The 22,765-nt window shown below is 39.2% G+C and overlaps 2 protein-coding genes across 4 annotated transcripts; one reads left to right on the forward strand and one right to left on the reverse strand.

The window, feature by feature from the left end:
• Positions 1 to 98: 98 nt before the first annotated feature.
• Positions 99 to 14,888, reverse strand: LOC110066246 (endoplasmic reticulum lectin 1-like). Of its 3 annotated transcripts, none has more exons than XM_089296816.1 (17): positions 14,667 to 14,888; positions 12,884 to 12,985; positions 11,797 to 11,874; positions 10,725 to 10,802; positions 10,075 to 10,141; positions 8,903 to 8,955; positions 8,006 to 8,146; positions 7,606 to 7,688; positions 6,533 to 6,589; positions 5,877 to 5,943; positions 4,851 to 4,967; positions 4,142 to 4,207; positions 3,994 to 4,041; positions 3,607 to 3,650; positions 2,708 to 2,785; positions 1,762 to 1,837; positions 99 to 1,334 (listed from the first exon to the last, which is right to left on the reverse strand). In XM_089296816.1, the coding sequence occupies exons 1-17, from the start codon at positions 14,793 to 14,795 to the stop codon at positions 1,260 to 1,262; spliced, it is 1,359 nt and encodes a 452-aa protein (XP_089152942.1). In that variant the 5' UTR covers positions 14,796 to 14,888; the 3' UTR covers positions 99 to 1,259. The 3 variants fall into 3 exon arrangements, with proteins under 3 accessions (XP_089152942.1, XP_089152941.1, XP_089152940.1); XM_089296815.1 differs by having other exon boundaries at positions 8,903 to 8,952; positions 14,658 to 14,888; XM_089296814.1 differs by having other exon boundaries at positions 14,658 to 14,888.
• Positions 14,889 to 16,267: 1,379 nt separating this feature from the next.
• Positions 16,268 to 22,623, forward strand: LOC110066238 (von Willebrand factor A domain-containing protein 7-like). Its single transcript, XM_020773447.2, has 5 exons — positions 16,268 to 16,969; positions 17,826 to 17,953; positions 19,108 to 19,414; positions 19,932 to 20,747; positions 21,621 to 22,623. The coding sequence occupies exons 1-5, from the start codon at positions 16,750 to 16,752 to the stop codon at positions 22,235 to 22,237; spliced, it is 2,088 nt and encodes a 695-aa protein (XP_020629106.2). The 5' UTR covers positions 16,268 to 16,749; the 3' UTR covers positions 22,238 to 22,623.
• The last annotated feature ends 142 nt before the right edge of the window (positions 22,624 to 22,765 follow it).

Here is a 22,765-nt window from a genome sequence, read left to right on the forward strand (position 1 = left end):
TAGAGTAGACAGAGATACCCTGAGAAACTAAAGGTTTACTGACTTACCAAGACTACATTTAACTAGTTTCGGACTAAAGCGAGGATTGGATGTAACAATGAAATCTAACTACTACCATTTATTTTCTCCCATTCTTTTGATTGGTCGACGGACCAATCATTAAGTAACTACACATAATACCCAGCGCATGCGCATTACCGTAACCGGTGCCATTGCTGTGAATGATATTCTACACCCGTACATTACTAGCTAAGAGCGCTTTACATTTCAATTTGAATTGCTAGCTGTTAAAAGCTATGAAACACAAGCTTGCTGGACGAACTATAAATCAGTAATAACAAACTATAGCTGTAGTGAGAGTCTCAAACCTCACTCAACTGCTTACTGCCTCCAGCATACAAGCACACAATAGTCCATTTCATAGTTCTTTGAAATAGAACCGAGCCTCGTCATGAAAACGAGGTCTGGGTTGACAATGTCATGGTAGTAAGAAGTTAGCATGATAACCAAATAATTTAGATTTGTAAAATAGCAAGGACTGTATCAGAGCAAAGTCAAATCTAGCCTTGCTTTTGCTTTATTTCGTCGAATAATTGATACGTATGTGTATGGCCTATCAATAAAAATATAATTCATGCCCAAACTTTTTCAACATTTTCAACATTGCTTACACAGATATTTTGTTGAGTTCACTTCAGTTTTAGCATTGACACTCTCACGGCATAATCAACTTTTAAAATAAAATCCAAGAGGGTGGATTTGTGAAGGCGGAATTTAAAATTCAGTGATACACATTCGAAGTTCCGTTTAACACTGACGCTATGGACACGTTAAAACGACGTAAATAGAGGGTTATAGAAGGACGTTTGCCCGTGTCATTTTTGACTTTGGAACTGATTACTTCATTTTGTTGTGAAATGACGTCACTAATACGGAAACCGAAGGTAAACCGAAGGTAAGCCGAAGAAGCGTCAGTCACCGGGCTTTCGGCGACTAGCAATGATGCAATTCGTTTCAAAACAGAGCACCACATTACTATACATTAGTTAGAAACATTTCACCCACAGAAAACCAGGTGATCTTTAACTCTTCAATAGATAAAAAAAGTTTTGTCTATCTAAACTGGTATGTTTTACAAAATTTCTTCACCGAACGCTATCTTAGGCAGACAGGGACACAGCACGACAACCTTCCATTAAATAGCTAAAAACGTCACTTAATACTAAGGCTGTATACCCGTGAAGTTGTAAGGAAATTTTTCATGATTCTTCCTCTTGAAATAAGCCATCCTCATCCAATTTTTGCAGTAAAGGACAAATAATTGGAGATTCGACCTGCAAAGAAAATAACAACTGATTTTTTTGTCTATCTCTGTTAGAAAGGTTTTTCTTTTCCATCTTAGGAAATGCCAAGAGTGAGCAGCTGACAGTTGGCCTGTGGTTTTCATCAAAGTAGTTGCCTAGCAACATGACGTCATACTAACGAGTTAAATTTCAGAACAATGGCAAATGCTCTCATTTTGTTTTTGTTGTTGATGTTGTTTAAATTTGTTTCAATTTGTATACAAATTGAAAAATTCTTGGAATGATTCTACACAAAATAAGCCAAACAACAATTTGTTCCAACTGAAATAACTATATAGTCTGCCTTGGTTGAAACAAGGCTCACAAAACAAATGACTGCATTCAAATTATCTTTTTGTCCAGTTATTTTTCCGCGTCTTGTTGAAGTTCCCTTTAAAATTGTTACTCATGACCTTACCCTTAGAACATATTCACAAGCGCTGGGCTCTGTTAATGAAAGGGCGAATTCTTGTAAATGATTCGACTCTTTACATCTGCAAAAGAATATGCAAGTTATAAACAAACAGAACTTCGTCGGAGGCCCCCCGGCCACACTACACTAGAGAAATTGGACGAAGATTTCTCTTTGAAAACGCATCTAATGTTTTCTGTCTACAATACGCCGGAGAAATTTAAACACGCAACAATCACCGGTCATTCTGGATTTGTGTTTGAGAAAAACTCGGTCATAAATATCGTGAGGTCATCGTTTTCAAAAATCCCCGTTTTCAAAATGTTTTCCGACCACACGAAAACGAAAAGCAGGCATTTTCAAATTTCTCCGGTTTGAGGAACGTTTTCGAAAAGCTCGGTTTTTGTGATGGATTAGTATAGACGGTAGGCCTAACCGTAGAAGCCTGACTGTAGAAATAAAACTGCGTTTTCAAATTTCTTCGGATTAGTGTGCACGCTGCCTTAAAGTAAAGGTGTCCAAACAAGACCAAAACAGCTGTCTGCGGCTGCTTGATTCTTGAGCGAGTGGATTTTTTCTTATTCTTTAGACTACGAGTAGTCCCTCATTCGCTTAGTCCGCCGTGTGTGACGCGAAAGAAAACTGCGAGAAAAAAATGGCAATGGCCGCGCCAAATCCTGGGAGCAAGAAACGCGCGCGAGCTTCTCGTCCCCTGGATTTCGCGCGTTTTTCCCTCGAAGTTTATTATTAGCGGTCACGCTCGACAGACTAAGTGAAAGAGGGACTACTCCAAGTCTACTTTTTCTTTTTCCCCAATTACCAAGCGCGAACGCTGAGCACTGCCATGACAGCATGTAACCATTTGGTTCACGTGCGCCGAAAAGTTGTATTACTAAAGTCAAGTCCTTCAGGTAATGTTTTTTTTTTTTTTACCAGAAGGTTGTTCACGTACTTTAACCTAACTTGGACGTGTCTAGGTTTTCCTGTTAAGTCGCAAACATCTCCAGCGCTATAGAAATGATCAGTGTAGCTGAAAAGATAAACATGGTAGAAAAAGATTAAAACAAGTTTCGACCACCACAGCTCACATATGTAGTTTCCCTTTCTGATTACTGATCCCCTTACGGATCCGCTAATAAAAACGGATTTCGGGTCATATAGTTACCATACCGGCCATCTACAATGCAAAAACACACACAATGCAACGCAACGCAAACCTAACCAAACCAAACCAAACCAAACCAAAACAAAACAAACAAGAACACCGTAAAATCCGTTTTTTGTTGCATTTTTTTTAATATTGATGGCATAATTATAATTGAAACGAGGTTAAGCAAATTTTAAATGTTCCTTCGTTTTCAATAGAGTTATCGTAAGTCGTTGATGAAACCCTAGTGTGGAACGATCCAAACAAGGCTATTGAGCAGTACTTCCACGTGGTACTGTTTATTATGCTGAGTAAGTTGGTTTTAACTTAAAGTCTGTGGATAAAATCCTAGTGTGTGACCATTCAAATGAAAGCTATTGAGCAGTACTTTCATGTGGTACTGTTTATTATGCTGTACAAGATGGTTCTAACTTTTAAGTCTGTGGATGAAACCCTAGTGTGTGACCATTCAAATGAAAGCTATTGAGCAGTACCTTCATGTGGTACTGTTTGCTATCCTGTACAAGGTGGTTTTAACCTAGTCTGTGGATGAGACCCTAATGTGTGACCATCCAAATGATAGAAGCACTGTAGATTAGCAGAAATAATAAAAACACCAGAGCAACTATTTTCTAGGCACTGAAAAGCACTAGGTACTGTTTCCTTGGCCCTAAGGCTATTGAAAACACACAAACAAATCTTACCCTGTTTGACCTGTATATTTCTCCTTTTTCCAGTTAATATGAGCCTAGAATTTGAGAGAAAATGCATGCTTCAAGGCATGTTTAAGAGGCTAGATGACGCCACTTTCTAGCTATAGACAATTTTTTCCTAGCGTATTCGTTTCATCAAAAAACGTCTTTCGGCTCTACAGACCTAAATTCGTAGCTCAATATTATATGGTAGAAGAAACGGGGAATTCAAAGTTTTTTTGTCAGCCGCTATTTTTGTTTTGGCGGGTACCTTACAACTTGGCATCAGCCAGGCCACATCCATTTTACATCGCATAATTAACTGAATAAAAAATTATGATTATACACTCTGCGTTACAGATTGAACTTCTCGTTTGTGAAGTTATAAATTAAGCTCACCTCTTTGACCCATTTTCCAAGGAGAATGTTCAACCTGGGTCCACGATCCTGACAAAAACAAACAAAAAAAGCTTGAACGGATTTCCAACAATTTTTCAGTGTCTTGTAAAAAGTTAATCATGTAAAAATGTTTTCTGTGTTGTCCTACCTCTTTATGAAACTGCATAACATGCTTCCCATAACAAAATTCATATTTCCACCAACCGGAGCCACCCTGTAAGGAAGCACAAAACGACATCAATTTACCTTAACTAAGTAAATTGGCAATTGGTTAACAACAGAGACAGAGTTATATGTAAACGCTGGCTATCGCCTGATTTCACTGGTTGAAAAACAGCTCACACCCAGCTGAAATATCATTAGAACATAAAGACATGGGGTAATTTTGAAGACGCCTAAGCCAGAAAAGCCAGCTGGGCTTCCCAAATGAGTGTGTTTGGTGTTTTCTCAGCCAAATTCAGGGGTTTCGTTACGGGCCGGGCACCTGGCAAATTGACTGGCTGTGAGGTTAATTTTGCCTGCCTGGTTTGAGCATCTAGAGGAAAGTGTTCTCGTAAGGAAGTTTGGCTCAAAAAATTCTGCCCGCCAGTGAAAAGCAGTTGACTTCCTGCTGAAAGCATTAATGAAACTCCTGACATCCCGGTAACACCACCACCCCCGCCCCCCACCCCCACCCCCACACCCTCTTCTTAATTTTGCCTCGTCCTTATACCCATTAAACTACCTGGCTCCACTGGAAGTCAACCTTTCGTACACCGTGTTGTTGTTGTTGTTTGTTTTTTGTTTGGAAGTCAAAGGAAAAAGAAAAAGAGGTTAAAGAATACCCAATGTTCGTTCATGATGAAATGCACACTCACCCCAACTAGACAGTAATCTCCTCGCAGGAAGGAAGAGGTTAGACCGTGATCTGGCTGAGGGGGCATGTCTCTGTGTCCATCGTTTGGAGCTGGTGTGCTGTGATCTTCCTCTGGGACCTGGAATGACGAAAAAGGAAAGGATGACAACCATTACTGCATGAGTAACAATATAATACTGTCGCTTCCACTACAAGTAGGTACAGCTACGACGACAAGTAGATACAGTGGAATCCCTTGTTATTACAGCCACTTTATTCTGGGCCGAAGAAAAGCTCAGTCAGTCATTTTCTTATTTAAAGGACCCCTTAAATACGGCCACCTTGTTAAGGGGTGGCGAATGGTCCTCAAAAACTCTGAGCCTCGCAAAATTTTAGTCAAATTTCACGGGTCTCGCGGTCTCGTATTTTTAGCGGTGATGTGCGTCTCGCATTCTCGGAGTCTCGATTTTTCGCAAGGCTAAGGGTCTCAAAGGGCCGATTCGTTCGTTTACCTGTTTTTATAAATGACGCCTTCTCGTCCCTTGATATTGAATTTCAAAGAAGCAACTTACAAATTTCCGAGAAAAAGTTAATCCTAACTTCCATCTTCTAAATTGTCTGAATTCTACAAAAAGCTACAAAACCTACCGCAACGTCTGTTTTGGCGCCAGAAAAACAGTTATTTTGTTCTAAGATATCACAACGTAGCGTGTTATAATCAAATTTCCAGTTCCAGCCAGTTCGAAGAAGCTGGCTAAAAGGCTGTGCAAGCTCATTCTAGCTCTCAACTAAATCTGGGCTCGAATTTTAAGAGTCTGAAAGTTTTGCGCTCGCACACAAAACACTTTGAAGTCTCGGTCTCGCAATCGAAAACGTCAAACTGTCTCGAGCTCGCAGAGAAAAACGCTTGTCTCGCCGTCTCGCAAAGTCTCGCATTTACCATTCGCCACCCTGTACTATGACCAGACTTTTTGTGGCCTGTTGGTCACCCGATTAACACATGCCATACCAGATAGGTCTACATGTATGTTCTTACAAAGAAACTGACCTCTCTAAACACAAATCCTTCTAATCCAAATTTTTCTTCCATTAGTGCAGAATAACTTCGGGGCTCGCTGAAACCAACAAATCAGGAAAATTCAGCAACAAGGTTCTTCAGTAAGTTGTGGATTATACACAAGAACTATCAGGTTTTTACAGCAGTGAGTACGCTACATTGTACAAAGAAATAGTGGCCACAGCCAGCAATTATTATGGGGATATTTGCGAGGTGTTTTAGGAAAAAGAAGCACTACTATAAACTTGATATCAAAAATACTTTGCTCACTTACTACATGTATCTCTCTGCTAAATAAAGTGAAGTATGTTACTAAATAAAAGAGCTTTCGAAAGTATACCTATCCACTAATAAACAGTCATCTCGTTCCATGATCAGTTTTGGGCAATATGATAGCTGCTTCACAGCTTGAACTTGGTTTGGCTGTACTATATGGCTGGTCAATTTTGTAAGTTCCATGATAGGTTTTTACAAAACGTATTTGGAAACCTTGAACACAGATATATAGCATGAACTGTATTTGTAGTTAGCAACAATAAACATAAGGTACCGTACATGTACTGTTCACTGAAAGGTAGTTCGATCATTTAATGCTAAAAGAGACAAGAAACTTGAAAATATATTAAAGAAATGGACCATTGACTTACTCTGGAGAACCGTCTAAAGAGTGACAACTGATGTGACGAACAGGCTTATCGCGATAACTGAAATAAGGAAAAGAATATTTATAATTATTACACAAGCCGAGAAAAAAAACAAACAAACACCAGCTATATTGTACAATCATCGGCACCAAAAGAGTGCTGTGGCAATTGAAACTCAAGGGCTTCGTGATATTCTTTATTAAAATTCGGAAAATGAGTAATAGCAAAAGATACAAAGAAATACACAGGGTTCGAAATTAACTTTCTCATTAATAAGGAGCCAACTGGCAACTAATCCCAAACTTTTGGTCACCAGATCATAGTGTTTCGTCACCTTTTTCTCACTGATTTTTTCTTCTTCTGCAACTTATTTTTCTGATATACACAATCTTCGACATAATTCTAAGTTTCAATACAATATACATTGTATGTTATATAATTAAGTTTTAAAGGAAGTTAGAACAGTGCCATGTAAAAGCAACATTCCGAAATAATCCTGATCAATGTGAAAGCAACTTCAGTTACGTTATTTGTGCTTCCTCTTCTTCCTCATCTAGTTTCACCTCTATGCAATTTTTGGAGCTATACCAAGGCTTTGTGCAGTTGACAGGCATATTGGAATTAGGCCCCTGCTCTGCCACGTAGTTGGTAGCAGTACGAGGCTCCGTGCTTGCTTTCTTTAGTGCACCCACGACACCTCGTAATAAAGAAACTGCCGCGTGATTCAAACAAGGCTATCCGGTCGACGATCAAAGAGTCATGGATTTCTTGGATTTCTTGGATTTCTTTTGTTATATCTATTCACATAAATCGTATCTTTCATCTTGGGGGGTGGAGGGGGTAGTACTCCCTTACACGGGCTATATAGGTACATGTAATTCATCCGCAAGTAAGGTCGATTTTCCTTTGAGGTTGAAAGGTTGATGGATGAAGGGTGAGTAGCCCACTGGTGACCAGCCCTTGATATCTGACCAGTTGCCAACACTCAATTTTTGGTCGCATTGCTGACCAATGAATTGTAGTTTCCAGTCCTGACACATGTATTATATTATTCTTAAATACACGTAACAACTAACCTGTATGCTGGGTTAGCGCAAATCAATGGCGTGAACACTTCCACTTCATACTGACATGTTTGTACTTCCTTTACAGAAACAATCTATCACAAAAATGTCGAAAGAAAATACTCAACAAAATTAAAATAATGCGTCTGTAGAGAAGATACATGCAATTAGTTTTACAATTTTGAATTTTGTAGTAATTGAATTTGTAAAGCGCTGTTGATCAGTAAACGTAAATAGCGCTCTAGAAGTTATTAAATCATTACTATTAAAATTATCGTTGTTATTGTCATTGTAATTGTTATTGTCATTGTGACTGTGACTGTCCTTGTCATTGTCATTGTCATTGTCATTGTTATTGTTAAGATACTGACAGCATTGCAAGTTTACTATTGTCTTTGTGTCATTATCTTACCTCATTACTTGATCTTGGAGCACACATGTACAGAACACTTGTCACTCGAGGTTTATTGTTAAGCAAATCACATGGAGTTCCATCATCCATTGTCACTTTGTAGTAAGGAAAAACATGGCCATTGATCTTGCGAGTCGGAACCTGTGTAGATGCATTAAAAAATAATAGTAAGTTCCGAGAGTGAGGTCTCTACGAGTAAATCTCAAACCGAGGTCTACCTTGCCATATTGACCAAGCAATAGGCAAGCTAGGTCAGTTGTAGAGTAATGCCAAGGCTTGAAATTTTTCAGAGTAAAGACCAAACATTCTTGAAAGGCTAATGAGTTGATCATGATATAGTTTTTTTGCTTGGTTTTTGCAGGCCTGTAATCGGCCCGCAGGCATTACAGGAGAATGATGCCCTAGAATTGGCCAAGCAGAGCGTGCATTATCTCAGCTAAAAACACAAGCCATCTAATAAAGACAGAGAACGCCAAACTGTATTTAGAATGTAATTATGATCAAACCAAATGAATGCAAACGAGACAAGGGTCAATGTACATTACTGATGCATTACTTGTTAAATTATAAGCTGACCAACATGTGCCACAGTTGCACCAGGGCATCAGAATTGGAACAATTTAATGACAATTTGACAGTCAATGGCAGGCCCAGTGGCTTTATAGTAAGTATACAATAAATGTCTCTGAGTCCCATGGGTTGAGAGTTAGAGGTTCAAGCCTTGGCCAGGGTCTTTCAATTTCACATTTCATTGTAATTCTTCATATTGCATTATAGTATGCAAAGCTGCACTACCAAACCAAACTTTCAAGGCCAGTTGCAATATGATTTGCAAATTAAAATCAGACAATTGAGTAATATAGAATAAATAGAAAACAGGATTACACTAAGACATACATCCTTGCTGGACTCTGTTCCTTCAGTAGGAGGTGCATCAACTTTGTGTTCTGCTAGAGATATATTATTAGTCAAGAATCATTGTGTCATTTAGAGTTTAGAAACTTAACTATTTACATACATGAATAAAAATTAATATGTATTGATGAAAGCTCTTCCTGGTCTTGCCCACCTGGTTTGACCATCTGAGGAAAGTTTTTCTTATTTAATAGAGAAAAAGTTTTGCTGGCCCGTAAAAACCAGTTGCTCTCTTGCAGAAAACACTAATAAAACCCCTGCATGCCTCCCGTGGTAAGACACTATCACTATGTCTTGGTCCCAGCCAAATAATAACAAATGAATTCTTCTACATGTACAAAGCCCTGTTCTTAGCAGACACTACAGCTCCTAATGGTATCTGTTTGTGGCCAGTTCCACTGTAAACATAGTGTATACACACACAGTCCGTCAAACACAGTCAAACATCTTTACAGTAACACTACCACCAAAGGCACTGAAATGAAGGCCCATTTGCAAGACAAAAGCATCCTTGGTACTGCTCTAATAAAAATGGTATGGGTGCCAGAAACATGGTATAAACTTTGTTGTGCAAAGTTAATAACATTTCCTCATCTGTGCAGAGCCAAAACTTCACCTGTGCCCAGACAACCTTTAGTGTTATTGTAATTTTGGCTCCGCACTGATAAGAAAAAGTCATTTACACCATAGAATTTATGTGTGCCAAACCGGTATGCATGTCATTTATATTGGAACTGCCTTGAGTGCCCTCATTATGGAAGTGTTATTATAGAGGTTCACATGGAGGCTACTGTAATTATGTGAATTCTGGTTTCTCTAGGAGCAGCAGAGCTTTTCGTTATATAGCTTGGTGCCTGTATGAAGGAGGTGTCTGTAATTTTAACTGTATCTGCTTTACTGCTAAGTGAACCCCACTAAATGTTGGTCACTAAGCATAAAGCCAGCTACAGTATGAGTCATTCAGGCCAAGATAATTATAATTTGTAATTTCTCAACCCTCCATCCCTCCATCCCCCCCCCCCCCCCCCCCACCACTGCCCACTCCTAACTAGAGGTGAATACAGACCTACACATTCTACAAAAATTCTAATTGGCCTAAATTAGGAATAAAAAAAATGCACTCCCATAACTAGCAGTTTTAATTAATTCCATACCTGGAGGCTTCTCATCTAGCACTTTTGGTTCCATTCTTCCTAGGTAATATTCCTGTGTTTTGGAATCCTAAAATGTAACCAAAAATACATAATTATCAGTGGTTAAACATTCATAGTATAGTGTTGCTGCATACTTTGAAGAGTTTTTAAAGTGTTTCACACACCTACCTACTCTTGATGTGGAGGTGAAGTGTTTCACTTGAGGCTCATTTGTATATATACACTAGAATTTGAGCTCAGACTACACATACTTTACATGTACTGTTTGTATTAAGATATAGTGTACCAGTATTGTGTAAAATGAGTGTCATAAAACTTAATTGACTGTCATAAAAACAGAACTAAGTGATCTCTCTAGCCCATCACAGAGGTGAGAGGACACAGACAATCCAGTGAACCAGTGAAGACTCAAAGAAATGACATAGAGAAGATCAGAAGCACAAGAAAACATGTGGCAGCAAATCAAGATTAGTTTTGGCCTAATTTAATTTATATTTTAGCCAAATGTTTAGTGTAATAATGCAAACCCAAAGCAAATGAGAATGAACTTCTTTTGACACTCGAGTGAAAACTACATGACTGTACAGTATTTAAAAGCTGTCATTACAGTCACTGATTGAAAGAGAAGTGAACATCTCAAGGATACAAACCGGAACACCAGCTTTTAATTCATGGAACTGTTTAATGTGTCTCCCATGACAGAGCTCATATGTCCAATACGCATCTAACTGCAGGATAAACAACCACATGTTCTCATTTACATGTAAATAACTGTAAGCATAACCACACTGACAGTCTATATTAATTAATTTCTCGCCTAGATTACTGTACATGTATAGTACATGTAGATCGTCTTGCATGAAAGTCACAAACGTGAATCCTGTTTTGCTTTTCAGTTTTGGGCTAAAAGCTTGAAACTACAACTTTGTTTTTTTTTTTCATCACTCTTTAGATTTGGCATTAATTATTTTGTACATTAACCATTGAATTTGTGATAATTATTATTATCAGTAATGGATGAGTCTCATGTTGCCAGGTCATATATCTTAGGTTTTCCTACATGTAGTTGAAATAATTACATTTCCATGGTGTGGATACATTGCTACTCTTTATCATTTCCAACTGCATGCATGGTTATTTGTGAAATGTGTACCCTTGCCATTTGGTAAACAATCAAACTTTTCATGTAATACAGACACCTATATTACAGACAGTCCCTAATACAGACACCCACATAAGACACAAGCAGTAATCTCTGCTCTCATGTCTTCTGTATTAAAGATGATTTCCAGTCCGTACTGAGCACTCTCGAGAGTTTGTTTGCATTTTTTGTTTTTCATGTAAGACATCACAAAATGTAAACAACATGAAGCAAATTCAAAGTTTCAAAACAACCACCATTATGGATGCGAAGCTTTTTGCTTCGTTCTTTCTCCTATCACATGATGAAACAACTTCACAGCTGTAAAAGTCAATGAAGTTGTTGGAAAAAGAATTTGAAAAGCCTCAAAGATAAGGTATGTGGTTAAGCATTGATTCGCATTCCATCGAATGAGAACTTATAAATTTATAAATGTTAAATTAAACATTAGGGTACTGAGACTGTGCAGTACAGACTGGAAATCATCTCTAAAGGAGCTCCACTCTTTGGTATGCTCGAGATTTTCAAAAACAAAAAATATTACAAAGTATGAACAAAATTTTACACAATGATAGCCTCACCCTGTAAGAACATTCGCCTTTCCTTACTAGGGACTCTAAAAGTATCTCTGGGTCTGGCCCTTCAAAGTAGTAATTTTTCTACAAATAAAAACATTTAAAAAGAAACTACATGTAAATCGACATTGTACATACTATGAAGCTGGCATAAATTGAGATTGCTCATGTCATAAAATTAAACAGACAATAGTAAACCTGACATAATTGCAAAAACAACTTTCAGGGTTGTCAGTGAGAATGTTTTGAAGTACATGTAGTACATCACTATAAGCAGCTTTACTGATGGAGTAGGTGGCAAACTTTGCCATCTTTTTTTTAAAGAATCAAGCAAATAGCTCAGCAGAATAGAGGTTGAAATCTTTGAGTTCTGTAAATCATTAATTTTTTCCCAGGGAATGGCTACTTTGAGAGCCCTAAATTGTGTTTGTAAACAACATTAATTCACTACATGTAAGTTTTTAAAACTAGATATCAAAAAAACTAATTAATCTAATTACTGGTTGCTCAAAATGTACGTGGAGAAGCATTGATTGAAGCTGAGCGCACACAAAAACCTGCCTGCTGGACTAGAGCTGGAATGAGGTGAAAAAGCTAGCAAAGGACTGTGAAGGATGGAAGACATCCACTTACTGGAGCAAAGAAGATAAGTAATAATAATAATAATAATAATAATAATAATAATAATTGGTAATAATTAGTAAGTGACAGAGAGAGTGCTCAAACTAACCATAAAGAGCTACACAAAAAGAGCAGAAACAATATAGAGAACATAGACTTTATACTAGATCCTGAACAGGTACGTAACACATGTACATACGTGTACAACACAAGCACTAACACACAGAGGTGTGCACACAGAAAGACTACTCTTACTGATTATTAGATATTAACTTAACATGTGAGTGAATTACTCGGAATAATTTGGTGTATAGCTCCCTGGATAGAATACTGGTAGTCATGTACTTACAGGTCCCTCCTTCTTTCCCCTCTTCAAGCTGCTTTTAATGATCCAGTTAACATCTTTACAAGTGGCATAATGTTTTTTGGCTTCCTGTTTCTATTTTAATATAAAATGTTTTATAAAACATACCTGTTTAGGTAGTTCATCTTGGGGTAATATACACTTGTATTTTTCATTATCTTTTGTGATCATTACTAACGACTCTCTACTGCTCAAGTAATCATCTCCACTCTAAACAAGAAGTAAAATGTAAGGCTTAGATCACGGAGTAGAGGCATCTGTACATGTATTCATGAACACCTTATTCAATGGTTTAACATATAATATGCATGGATATTTTGCAAGTTACACAGTATACAAGCAATGTCATTGAGTAAAATGTCCTGTATTCGAGATCTTACAAGTAGGATCCTATTCAAGATCCTATGCTCATAGAATCCTGCCAAAATAAGATGCTCAAGAATCCTGCAAAGATCCTTTTGTAAGGTTCATATAAAGACAAAGATACAAATATATTTTAAATAAAAAATTCCAAAGACTTTTTAGGATTTTTATAAAGATCCTTTAGTAAGGTCTTTCCAGATCCTTAAAGGAACTGCAAACACCTTGGTTTATCAAGATTCCACAAAATAAAACCAGCAATCACATGCAATAACAAAAGACTTCACAAAAACACTTTTAAAACAAATGGTAGAAATATTAAAACATGATGTTTCAGCAACAACATGTCATCATTATAATGATAATGATAGTAATAATGATGAAGAAAATGGTGACATGTCATTGACGTAATGTCATGTTTTAATACTGCTAATGTTGATTTCAAAACAATCACACATGGAAGGCTTAAACATAGTTTTTGTTAACCTTTGTATGAGCCTTGACAATTTATAACTGTGAGGTGATTTACAACATGTGGTTGTATCCTTCACTGTGGTTATTAAGTGAAGTGATATGTGACTTAGCAAGTGAAATAAATTTTATTCAAGGAGCAGATTTTCACAGGTGCCTGTATTTAGGGGTTGTAACCTATAACACCTGTTATGAATGAGTGTCCTTGATGAGCCCTTGATATTATGAGGTGAACTTAAGTAACAAGTCTGCTTTGAGTGTGAAGACCAAAGCAATGGGTGACTCGAAATTTAATGACAGCCCTGCGTAGCATTTACATGTAACACCTGAAAGCGCAAAATGCCACATCCATTCATTGTATAATGTCAATACAAATTAAAAATTGTATGTTATCCTTTATTTGCCTGAAAGGCAAGCAATTATTTTCATAATATTATGGGTGACAAATTACTTCTAAATTTTAGCACAAAATAATGGGCTTGCCACTATATTGCAACCAACCTACATTAAACTGAGAAATATTTAGTTTGTTTACGAAGCTCACAATTGCAAATTACAGCGTAGGGCATGGTTCAAGTTTCTACTTTATTAAAGCTCTGAGTCATTTTAAAATCTTACGAGGAAATTGTAAGCAGTAAGCGAACAAATGTCACGAAAATTTGATCGACATAAGTTTAATTGGCTGTATACCTGTGTATACTATTGGCATTCCCGTAATTTCACGTGACTCTTTGCAGTGGTGTGACAGGCTTTTCATGCCAAGTTAAAAGCTTAGTACAAGCTTATGTTCAGATTTCAACTGAAGATGGCTCTGACTGCAAACTGCCACAAAAACACAAACCGCAAATGCCAGCTACAAATAAGCTTATATACACAACTACAATAACACACCGCGTCACAACATAAACTGCCAGTTTTACATAACTTTATATCTCGGCATCTATTTACACTTAACGTAAAAGAAATGTGTTTGCGTGATTTACAAACCTTGAGTAATCTTTATACAGAACAAAGTGTAGTTGAGCATTTTTCATGTCCAAACTTAACTTACCGGCGTTACCTGGCCTTCGCGTAATGTTACGGGTCCTCCCCAATCGATATCATACTGACCATCATCGAAAGGATTAAAACATCTAACAGAGATAAACAGAGAGACAAAATGAAATATCTTTGGATGTAAACGCCACATTTTTGCTACGAGTTTGAGTATATGTTTTGGCGCAACGTGTCAGCCAAGTGACACTCTAGTACCCAGGTCACCTCTGATGCATTTTCTTGTTTCGTTTCCAGGTTCCAGGTTATCTCTGCATTGCCTTTTCCATTTTCATTGCTAATTTTTCTTTGATTTCATTTTATTTTTTATTTGGCCTGCCGTTTTCTTAAAGCAATAACAAATAGTAATTACATGATGGTATCTGTTCAGGTCAAACACGTTTTGATCTCGTATTCCGTAGACTAAAAACACGTTATAATTTCCCTTATTCGTCAGGTTCTCGCTCCTCACGCCACGTCTTGAAGCTCGCGTCTCTGTCTCTTTTCAACTACCCCTAGGAACCAGTACACAAAATTACAACAGTGCGTTAATAATTTCATGGCTTCATACTTCTATATTTCACTGGCATGATAAACAGGTAGTTAGGCTTCTTACAGTCGACTTTTTCTCTTGAGGTCCGTCGAGGGTATATTCTCGCGAACCCGATGTACTTACTACCCAAATGGACTACCCTAAAATGGTCCAAAATGGACTACCCTTAAAAATATTATTCCCAAATGAGTGCTGATCCTGGACGACCAGTATTGAACACATGTCTCCTTTAGCAGTGTTAAACACCAATTGGATGCTGATATCCCTTAGGTTTTTAGTATGATTTTAAGTTCATTTTATTGCCTTGCACTTTATTTTTCTAGACAATTTCTTGTTTTGAATATCATCATCATCAATTGAGTTCCTCGGTTCCAGTTCCTTTGGCATGGCTTCGATTATTTGCCACTAGCTCTCAGACAGGATGTACTCAAACAGGACAAACAGGAACAGATATCACTGGGAAAGAGTAAAAGTTACGCCATTTCTGGGAACTAGGAATCTGATGCAAGTACTATTTTTTCTGAGTAGCTTTAACGCTAAAGGAAGCCCTAATTCGAATGTTCCGGTTGAAATCTTATCGGTCGCGCCTATAGTTTCCGAGAACGGAACGGAACGTTCATGTAGAGGGATCCGAATAATTGCGGCAGAGCGCAAGTCCCCCCCCCCCCCCACCCCCCACGCGCCAACGCACACACAGAAATCGTATAAAAAATTTCGCTCCAGAGACGGTTGGTCAACTTTGTTTTACCAAAATACAGGGAAAATACAGGGAGCGTCCCAGCTCCCACGACCCCATCCCCTACTTTCGCCACGTATTGCACAAGTAGCAGCGGGGAGGGGGGGGTGGGGGGGAGGCTGCTTAAGAGCCGACCCATAAATTCCTCTTAAGACTCTTAACTCCTCAAAAATCTACGGAAGTCGAAAACTGATATTGACTCCTGCAGGATGACCTGATTTCATGACATTTTCAGGCGTTGCAAAAGTGCCAGAGTCGAATTACTTTTTTTTTAACTTCAGATTTTTTCCTTTTTGGCATCCATTTGAAACTTTTAAAACAACAGGAGCTTCAGACAGACTTCCTCCGTTTTGGATAGAGTAGAATTGTTTACGCTGATACCCTTGTTGGTTTCCGATAATAATTGTTCCTTGTATTTCAAGACATATCGGAACTCCCTAGCTAAAAAAAAAGCTGAACAAATTTGAAGCCAAGACAACAATGTTGTGACTTATTTCAGCTCACAACTGTTGTCGATATATCAAAGGCAAGATGATTCTCTCTCGGCTTGTCCAAGTGCTTTTAAGTTAATCTGAAGTATTTTATCTTCCAAAACAACTGGACATGGGCGAAAACGCAGTCATGACCTTTTAATTCCTTTTCATCACTTTTCAAGATTTCGAAACCATCCAGGAGCGCCCCATGGCGCCAGCGGCACGATTCGATTGTGAAGCTCCCACTTCCGACTGGAACGGATAACGTATATAAAAGCCGCGACTGAAAACGCCAGCGTGGGAAAGCATTTACACTCTTACTGTCACAAGCAATAGCTTTCTTCTAGCCATGAAGAAAGTTACAGTGCTGGGCATTGCAGCGCTCGCTGCGATAGTACTTTTACTCGATGTTTCTGAGGGCGCTGGGGATTTCTTTCAAATCTTGGACGAAACGACGGCAGAGTACTTGATGGGCGACAGCGAGAAGCTTCATCGGAGTAGCAGTGGAGCCGCCATGACTGGGCCTAGAAATAACAAATACTTAGAAGCCTCCATGCAGATTATCAAAGGTAAAGCCATGCTCGTTTCTTCTCTTTTTTGTGTTTCTGTACAGTGAAGAAGGTACAAAACCGCATTTGCTACGCAATTCCATGATCAGTTGAAGTTAGTACGGTTGACTTCTCCACGACGCTGAAAGGGAAAACTCAGGACGGCTGAGAAAGTAGAAGGGAGCGCGTCTTGTACCACCTTGTAGGGAATGATTTCGGAGATGTTTTTGTCCAAAATAGGCTATGAAATTACTACTGTTTTGGCCTAAAATATGAAAGGATACTTAATATACGGTCCTTTTGGTCTTGTTTTAAGGGAAAACTAACTAATTTCTGCTGTTAAATTTGGGGAATCTCAAAGTTTTCTAATATTTTTACACAAACTGAATAGATCAGACCATTTACACATGCAGACATGTTTGAACAGGGTCGACCATTTCAAGGACAGTCCTGTTGTGAGATACTAAACAAGAGCAGACACGTACACCTGAGACAAGAAACAACCCAACAAAACAAAGATATACCCTGGGAAGGGACTGAGTCTGGAGCTAAGCACAAGAGGGGAGCAAAAAATAAAGAAGCCTTGAATGGCATCAGTTGAATTGTACTTGAAATTAAACTTTTCAAGTCAGTTATACATTTCCGGGAGCGATTATAGCGGCGTGTCTTTAGCTCTCAATGTCTCCGCCTGTTCCGGCCAGGGTTTTGATGGACTTTAATTTATGCACTGCCAAATTCTCAAGATAACTATTGAGAGAAATATAGTACAGTTACTTAGGAGAATTGATATTCTGATATAACAAACCTGATGATAAACTCAGTTGCCAGTTTTAGACAACCTTTACCAATTCTGTTTACGCCGGTTTTCTTTTGACAGGAATGGCTGAGTCAAAGATGACGAGAAGAAGATTAAGTGCGAGAAGAGAGAGGCAGCTCGCAGGCTACATCAAAAAGGCCATCACGAATGGGGAAATGCCTAAAGCGAGACAGATGATCGGCCAACTGGTGAGAGATTCAATTAAGTAACACTTGCCTTTTTCTGACTTGCCTGTAACTATACACGCCGCGAAACGAGTGAAAACACGCGAAATTCACGTGCGATCACACGCGAAAATTCACGCGATCACACGCGGAACTTACGCGCTCGCACTCGAAATTCACGCGATCACGTGGAAAATTTAGGTCATTCTACACGATGAAGCAATCTCTTTTTTTCGAATAAATAACGCAAAAAAAGCTTCAAATACTTCTAGGTTGTTGTTGTTGGATTTTGGTTTTGTTAAGTTTGTTCAGTTTTGTCATAGCTTTGCTTTTTTTTTTGTTTCGCTTTGTTTTGCTTTTCGCAAGACGAATTAAGAAAAAAAAAGGATATTTCTTTGAAGAAAAGCAGGAAGTTAAATCTAAGAGGGAAAAATGTAAAAGGAAAAGTTTGTTGGTACACTTAACTGGCGAAAAAAGGGATCGATATCGTAATCAGTCTGGGATTGCTTTTAAATTCTCCTCCCGATCTTCTCAACGCGGCTTGTATAAAACGTTCAGTTACGAAGCTTTTAGAAATGCTGCAGCAAGGCGACTAGTCACAAATATTCGTACAAGCACGAGTTTCGCTAACTTAGAAGAGTTTGTCTGTTTGCTGTTTATTTAGCTTGCGTTTTGGAATCCAGTGCCAGTATTGATTTATTTTGAATTCATGAAATTGCTGCAGTACTCTTTTATGGCTTAGATAATTTGGTTTTATCAACTGGGTTGATAATGTGAATTGGCCACCTTAAAGAGATTCGAAAGCTGACGTTTCGAGCGTTAGCCCTTCGTCGGAGCGAATCCCCACCGACGCAGCACCACAGTTTCTTTAGAAACTTACCCCCTCTTTTATGGCTTGTTACTGCAATTTCCTTCTTCTTTTTAACAATATCTGCAGGAATTCTCGTGCGCTCAATTGCTAATTTTCATCGTCAATAAGCGGACAGACACATGCATTTATAATTTGTGCGACTTTTGCCTTTCTCGTAATGTAAAAAAAAAAACTGAAGCCAGTTTTTCGCGCAAATTGTCGAAGTAATCTGCGGACACAGCTACTTTGAAAATGTCATAACGATATTCATGATCAATGACTAGACAGACAATTCAAAAATATATTTTTTATCTCTTCGTCAAAATAGATACCCCCTGAATGTCACTGTCCGAGGACTCAAGGTCGATGCCAAGAATCCGATTTACCCCGTCACTGCAGGAAAAAGAAACCAAACAAGCACGTAAACGTGTTTAAACAGCTTCGTGCTATTCTGGATGAAACAGACGTCGATAATCTGTTGGGAATCAGTGGCGGTGTTTCTCTTATATTCGTGATTGATACTACAGGAAGTATGGGAAACGAGATAGCTGCCGCAAAGGAAATCGCCAAAGCTATTGCTGCTCATCCCAGAGACTCAGCTGTGGATTTTATTTTATCGCCATTCAACGATCCTAGTAAGTTATGATGCTTCATTCAAAAGCAAATCTATCTTAGTCTTTTAACACTAACATCTCCTTACATTGTAACAAATAGAAAGTCATAAAAGTACTATTCAGTAGCATTTATGTTTCGTCCAGAGAGTTAAAAGTTATAACCACTTTATATAGCATAATAAACAGTACCACATGAAAGTACTGCTCAATAGCTTTCATTTGAATGGTCACACACCAGGGTTTCACCCACAGACTTAAAAGTTAGAATCACCTTGTACAGCATAATAAACAGTACCACATGGAAGTACTCCTCAATAGCTTTCATTTGAATGGTCACACACTATTCCACACTACGGTTTCATCTGCAGACTTTAAAGTTAGAACCACCTTGTACGTAATAATAAACAGTACCATATGAAAGTATTCAGTTCTCAATAGCTTTCATTCACCTTTCATCTCATAGGGTTTTAATCAAACGAGGTCAAGGTCAGAACCACTTTATACAGCATAACAAACATGAATTTTCACCTTTTTGCAGAATGGGGAAATGTTTACCGATGTCCCAGTGTGAAATCGTTTGTTGAAGCTCTGGATACGCTAGTAGCCGAGGGAGGCCGTGACTGTCCTGAGCTGACTTTCAACGGGATCATAGACGCCATCGAGAAGGGCGATCCTTTTGTCAGCTCCCCCATGTTCGTGTTTACTGACGCCGGTGCTAAAGAAGGAGATGGACCAAAATACACTTTTGAGAATGCGCTTGGCTTAGCCCAGCACTACATGATTCCTGTGAACTTCTTCTACAGCACCGAGTCTGGCTTTTGTGGGACATTCGAAAATCATGACACCTTTGTTAAGCTCTTGGATGATACCCAAGGATTTGGACTGCAGTTCAACTCATCTGGAGAGATACAGAGGATGGGACGTGTTATATCCACGGCTCTAGATGGCACGGCGACTATTCTGGAGGTCAGATCAAGCGGCGCTTCTGGCAGAATAGTTCGACCACACAAGCGCGCTCCAGGGAGAGATAAGACGTATACCCTTCCTGTAGATGACACCGTTGGAAAGTTAGTAGTCTCATTCTTCGCCTCAGAAGAAGCTCATCTTGTCCAGCTGCGCAATCCAAATGGATTACTTGAGCCCCGAACGGAAGATCTTGCCCAAGGGGGGGTGTGGATCATAGAAGAACCCGTTCTGGGTTTGTGGGAGCTAATCATCCCGGTTGAAGTTGGAACGCATTCATTCAAGGTCAAGTCGAGCAGTAGTTTTAACTTGGAGTTCGATTACTTCTTCCTACTCAGGAAAAAGCTTGGTGGGCAATGGATTGAGTATCCGATTGATTACCCCCTGTTAGGTAAGGTAACCGTTCAACATTTTCAGGGGATAGCTTAGGAGATATTTGGGAAAAAGAAATGTTAGGTTACTTGGGTTGCTTCCTTCGTCTTTCCAAGTATTCCTTCAGAACATCAGTCAGTTAGTTAACCTACCGTTTGAAGTCAGTGAATATAAATATAGTCAAGGACTGAGTTACCGAGCCAACACGTTCATGATGACAACCCTCGGTCTGTCTACTCTATCCGTCATCTCTAGTCAGCAGCTCGGCCAAGTCAGTGAGTGAGTCAAGCTGTTACCGATACCGTCAGATCACAGACTAGCGAGCCAGTCGATCATTCATCAGTCAGTCGGTCGGTTGGTCAGTGAGTCAGTGAGTCAGTGAGTCAGACGATGAGGAAGTCAGAAAGTCCGTCTGACAGTCAACTAGCTACTAAGATATCCGGCTAGCTAACGAGTCAGTCATTGTCTGTCTGTCTGTCTTTTCTTTCCGCCTGTTTGTCTGTCTGTCTTTCTTTCTGTCTGCCTGTCTGCCTGTCTGCCTGTCTCGGTTTGTCTGTATGTCTGTGTCGATGTCTGTTAGCTCGTCGCTAGTCCATTCGTCCGCCCATCTCGTACGTCATGTACGTCATTCAGTTCTTCAATCAGTCCATCATTGAGTGAGTGAGTGAGTGAGTGAGTGAGTGAGTGAGCGAGCGAGCGAGCGAGGCAGTCAGTCAGTCATTCAGTCAGTCAATCAGTCAGTCCTTCAGTTCTCTCTCTCAGTAAATTTGTCAGGCAGATAGCCCTCGTTCGTGACTCAGAAACTAAGGCGAATAAAGCTCCTAGTTAACAGACGTTTCACAAGCGTGGTGCATAGCAAACAGTAAACGTATCGTTTTGTCTTCAACTTTAGGTCAAAACGCAACAGTTGGCCTCGTTATCCCATTAAAGGAACGTTTGAAGCTTCCCTCCCTCCGTCTGTCGCTTGTGGATGGATCAGGGCGTGTGTTCCAGGAGGCCACCCTTGACACGAGCAGTCTCGTCGCTACATTTGTTCCTATTCCTCTTCCTTTCAAATTCCAACTGTCGGGCAGTACAAGAGCTGGGCAGTCTTTCCAGAGAATATCACGAAGCTTCATCAAAGCGAAGAACGTCTTGCTTCGCTTGCAAAGAGGAATCGACTATAAAACTCTGGAGTGTGGTAGTACCATACGAATGTCTTTTGCCCTCTACTACAACGGTGCACAAGGCGAGATTTTTGACGTCGCTGTGAACTCGTCTCTGGTTATAAAGACCGCCACCAACTCAACGAAACGCGCCATAGAAATTCGGTATAGAAAAACGGTACAAAATACATGGGAGAAACACAGGCAGGTTTTCTTTACTGTGGAATTGAAAACTCCGCGAGATGTCACGGGCATTCTCAATGAGTGGGACACCGTTCAAGTGACTGTGAAGAAAACTCCAGTTGGGAGCGATGCCGACGTGACGTCATTCACCGAGCATTTTAAAGTCACATGCTCACGTTAAAAGAAAGAAAAGAAAACGCCGCTGGCCTGCTAAAGAACGCTCTGTGTTGGTGGAAGCTTGCTGTTTTAGAACTGGGGTTAGGACCGTTAGCATGAATGTTTTATTTTCCCGCGCTTGGTGCCGGTTGCATGTGTCTTCTGTAATATTCTGATTGGTTCTTATGCCGGTTAAATGCTTTTCTCGTGATTGGTTTGATATGAATATTTCAGACATCCATTAGGGAACCTCTTGAAAAATAGAATATATAGATCTGGTAAACTAAAAGCAAGCAAAATGAGGCAATGAACGTAGTTTACTAAAGAAATTATGTAAGCACAATACGCTATTTTAGAATGTCATTTAAGGCCTATATTTTTGACAATAAAGCTTCCTTATATTGAAACCTCGACGGGGGAATAAGACCTTTTCATTTCCGAAAAAACCCCGAACAGCAAAATTCTGATAATGTTCATTCCAAATTTCCCAACTTGAACCTCTAGTCTAGAACACTAAAATCTCTCGGTATGACCCTGTTATCTAAAGCAAAAC

The sequence above is a fragment of the Orbicella faveolata genome, unplaced genomic scaffold (assembly GCF_042242905.1).
Source record: "Orbicella faveolata isolate gen_17 unplaced genomic scaffold, um_ofav_v1 contig_27, whole genome shotgun sequence".
Taxonomy (NCBI): Eukaryota; Metazoa; Cnidaria; class Anthozoa; order Scleractinia; family Merulinidae; genus Orbicella; species Orbicella faveolata.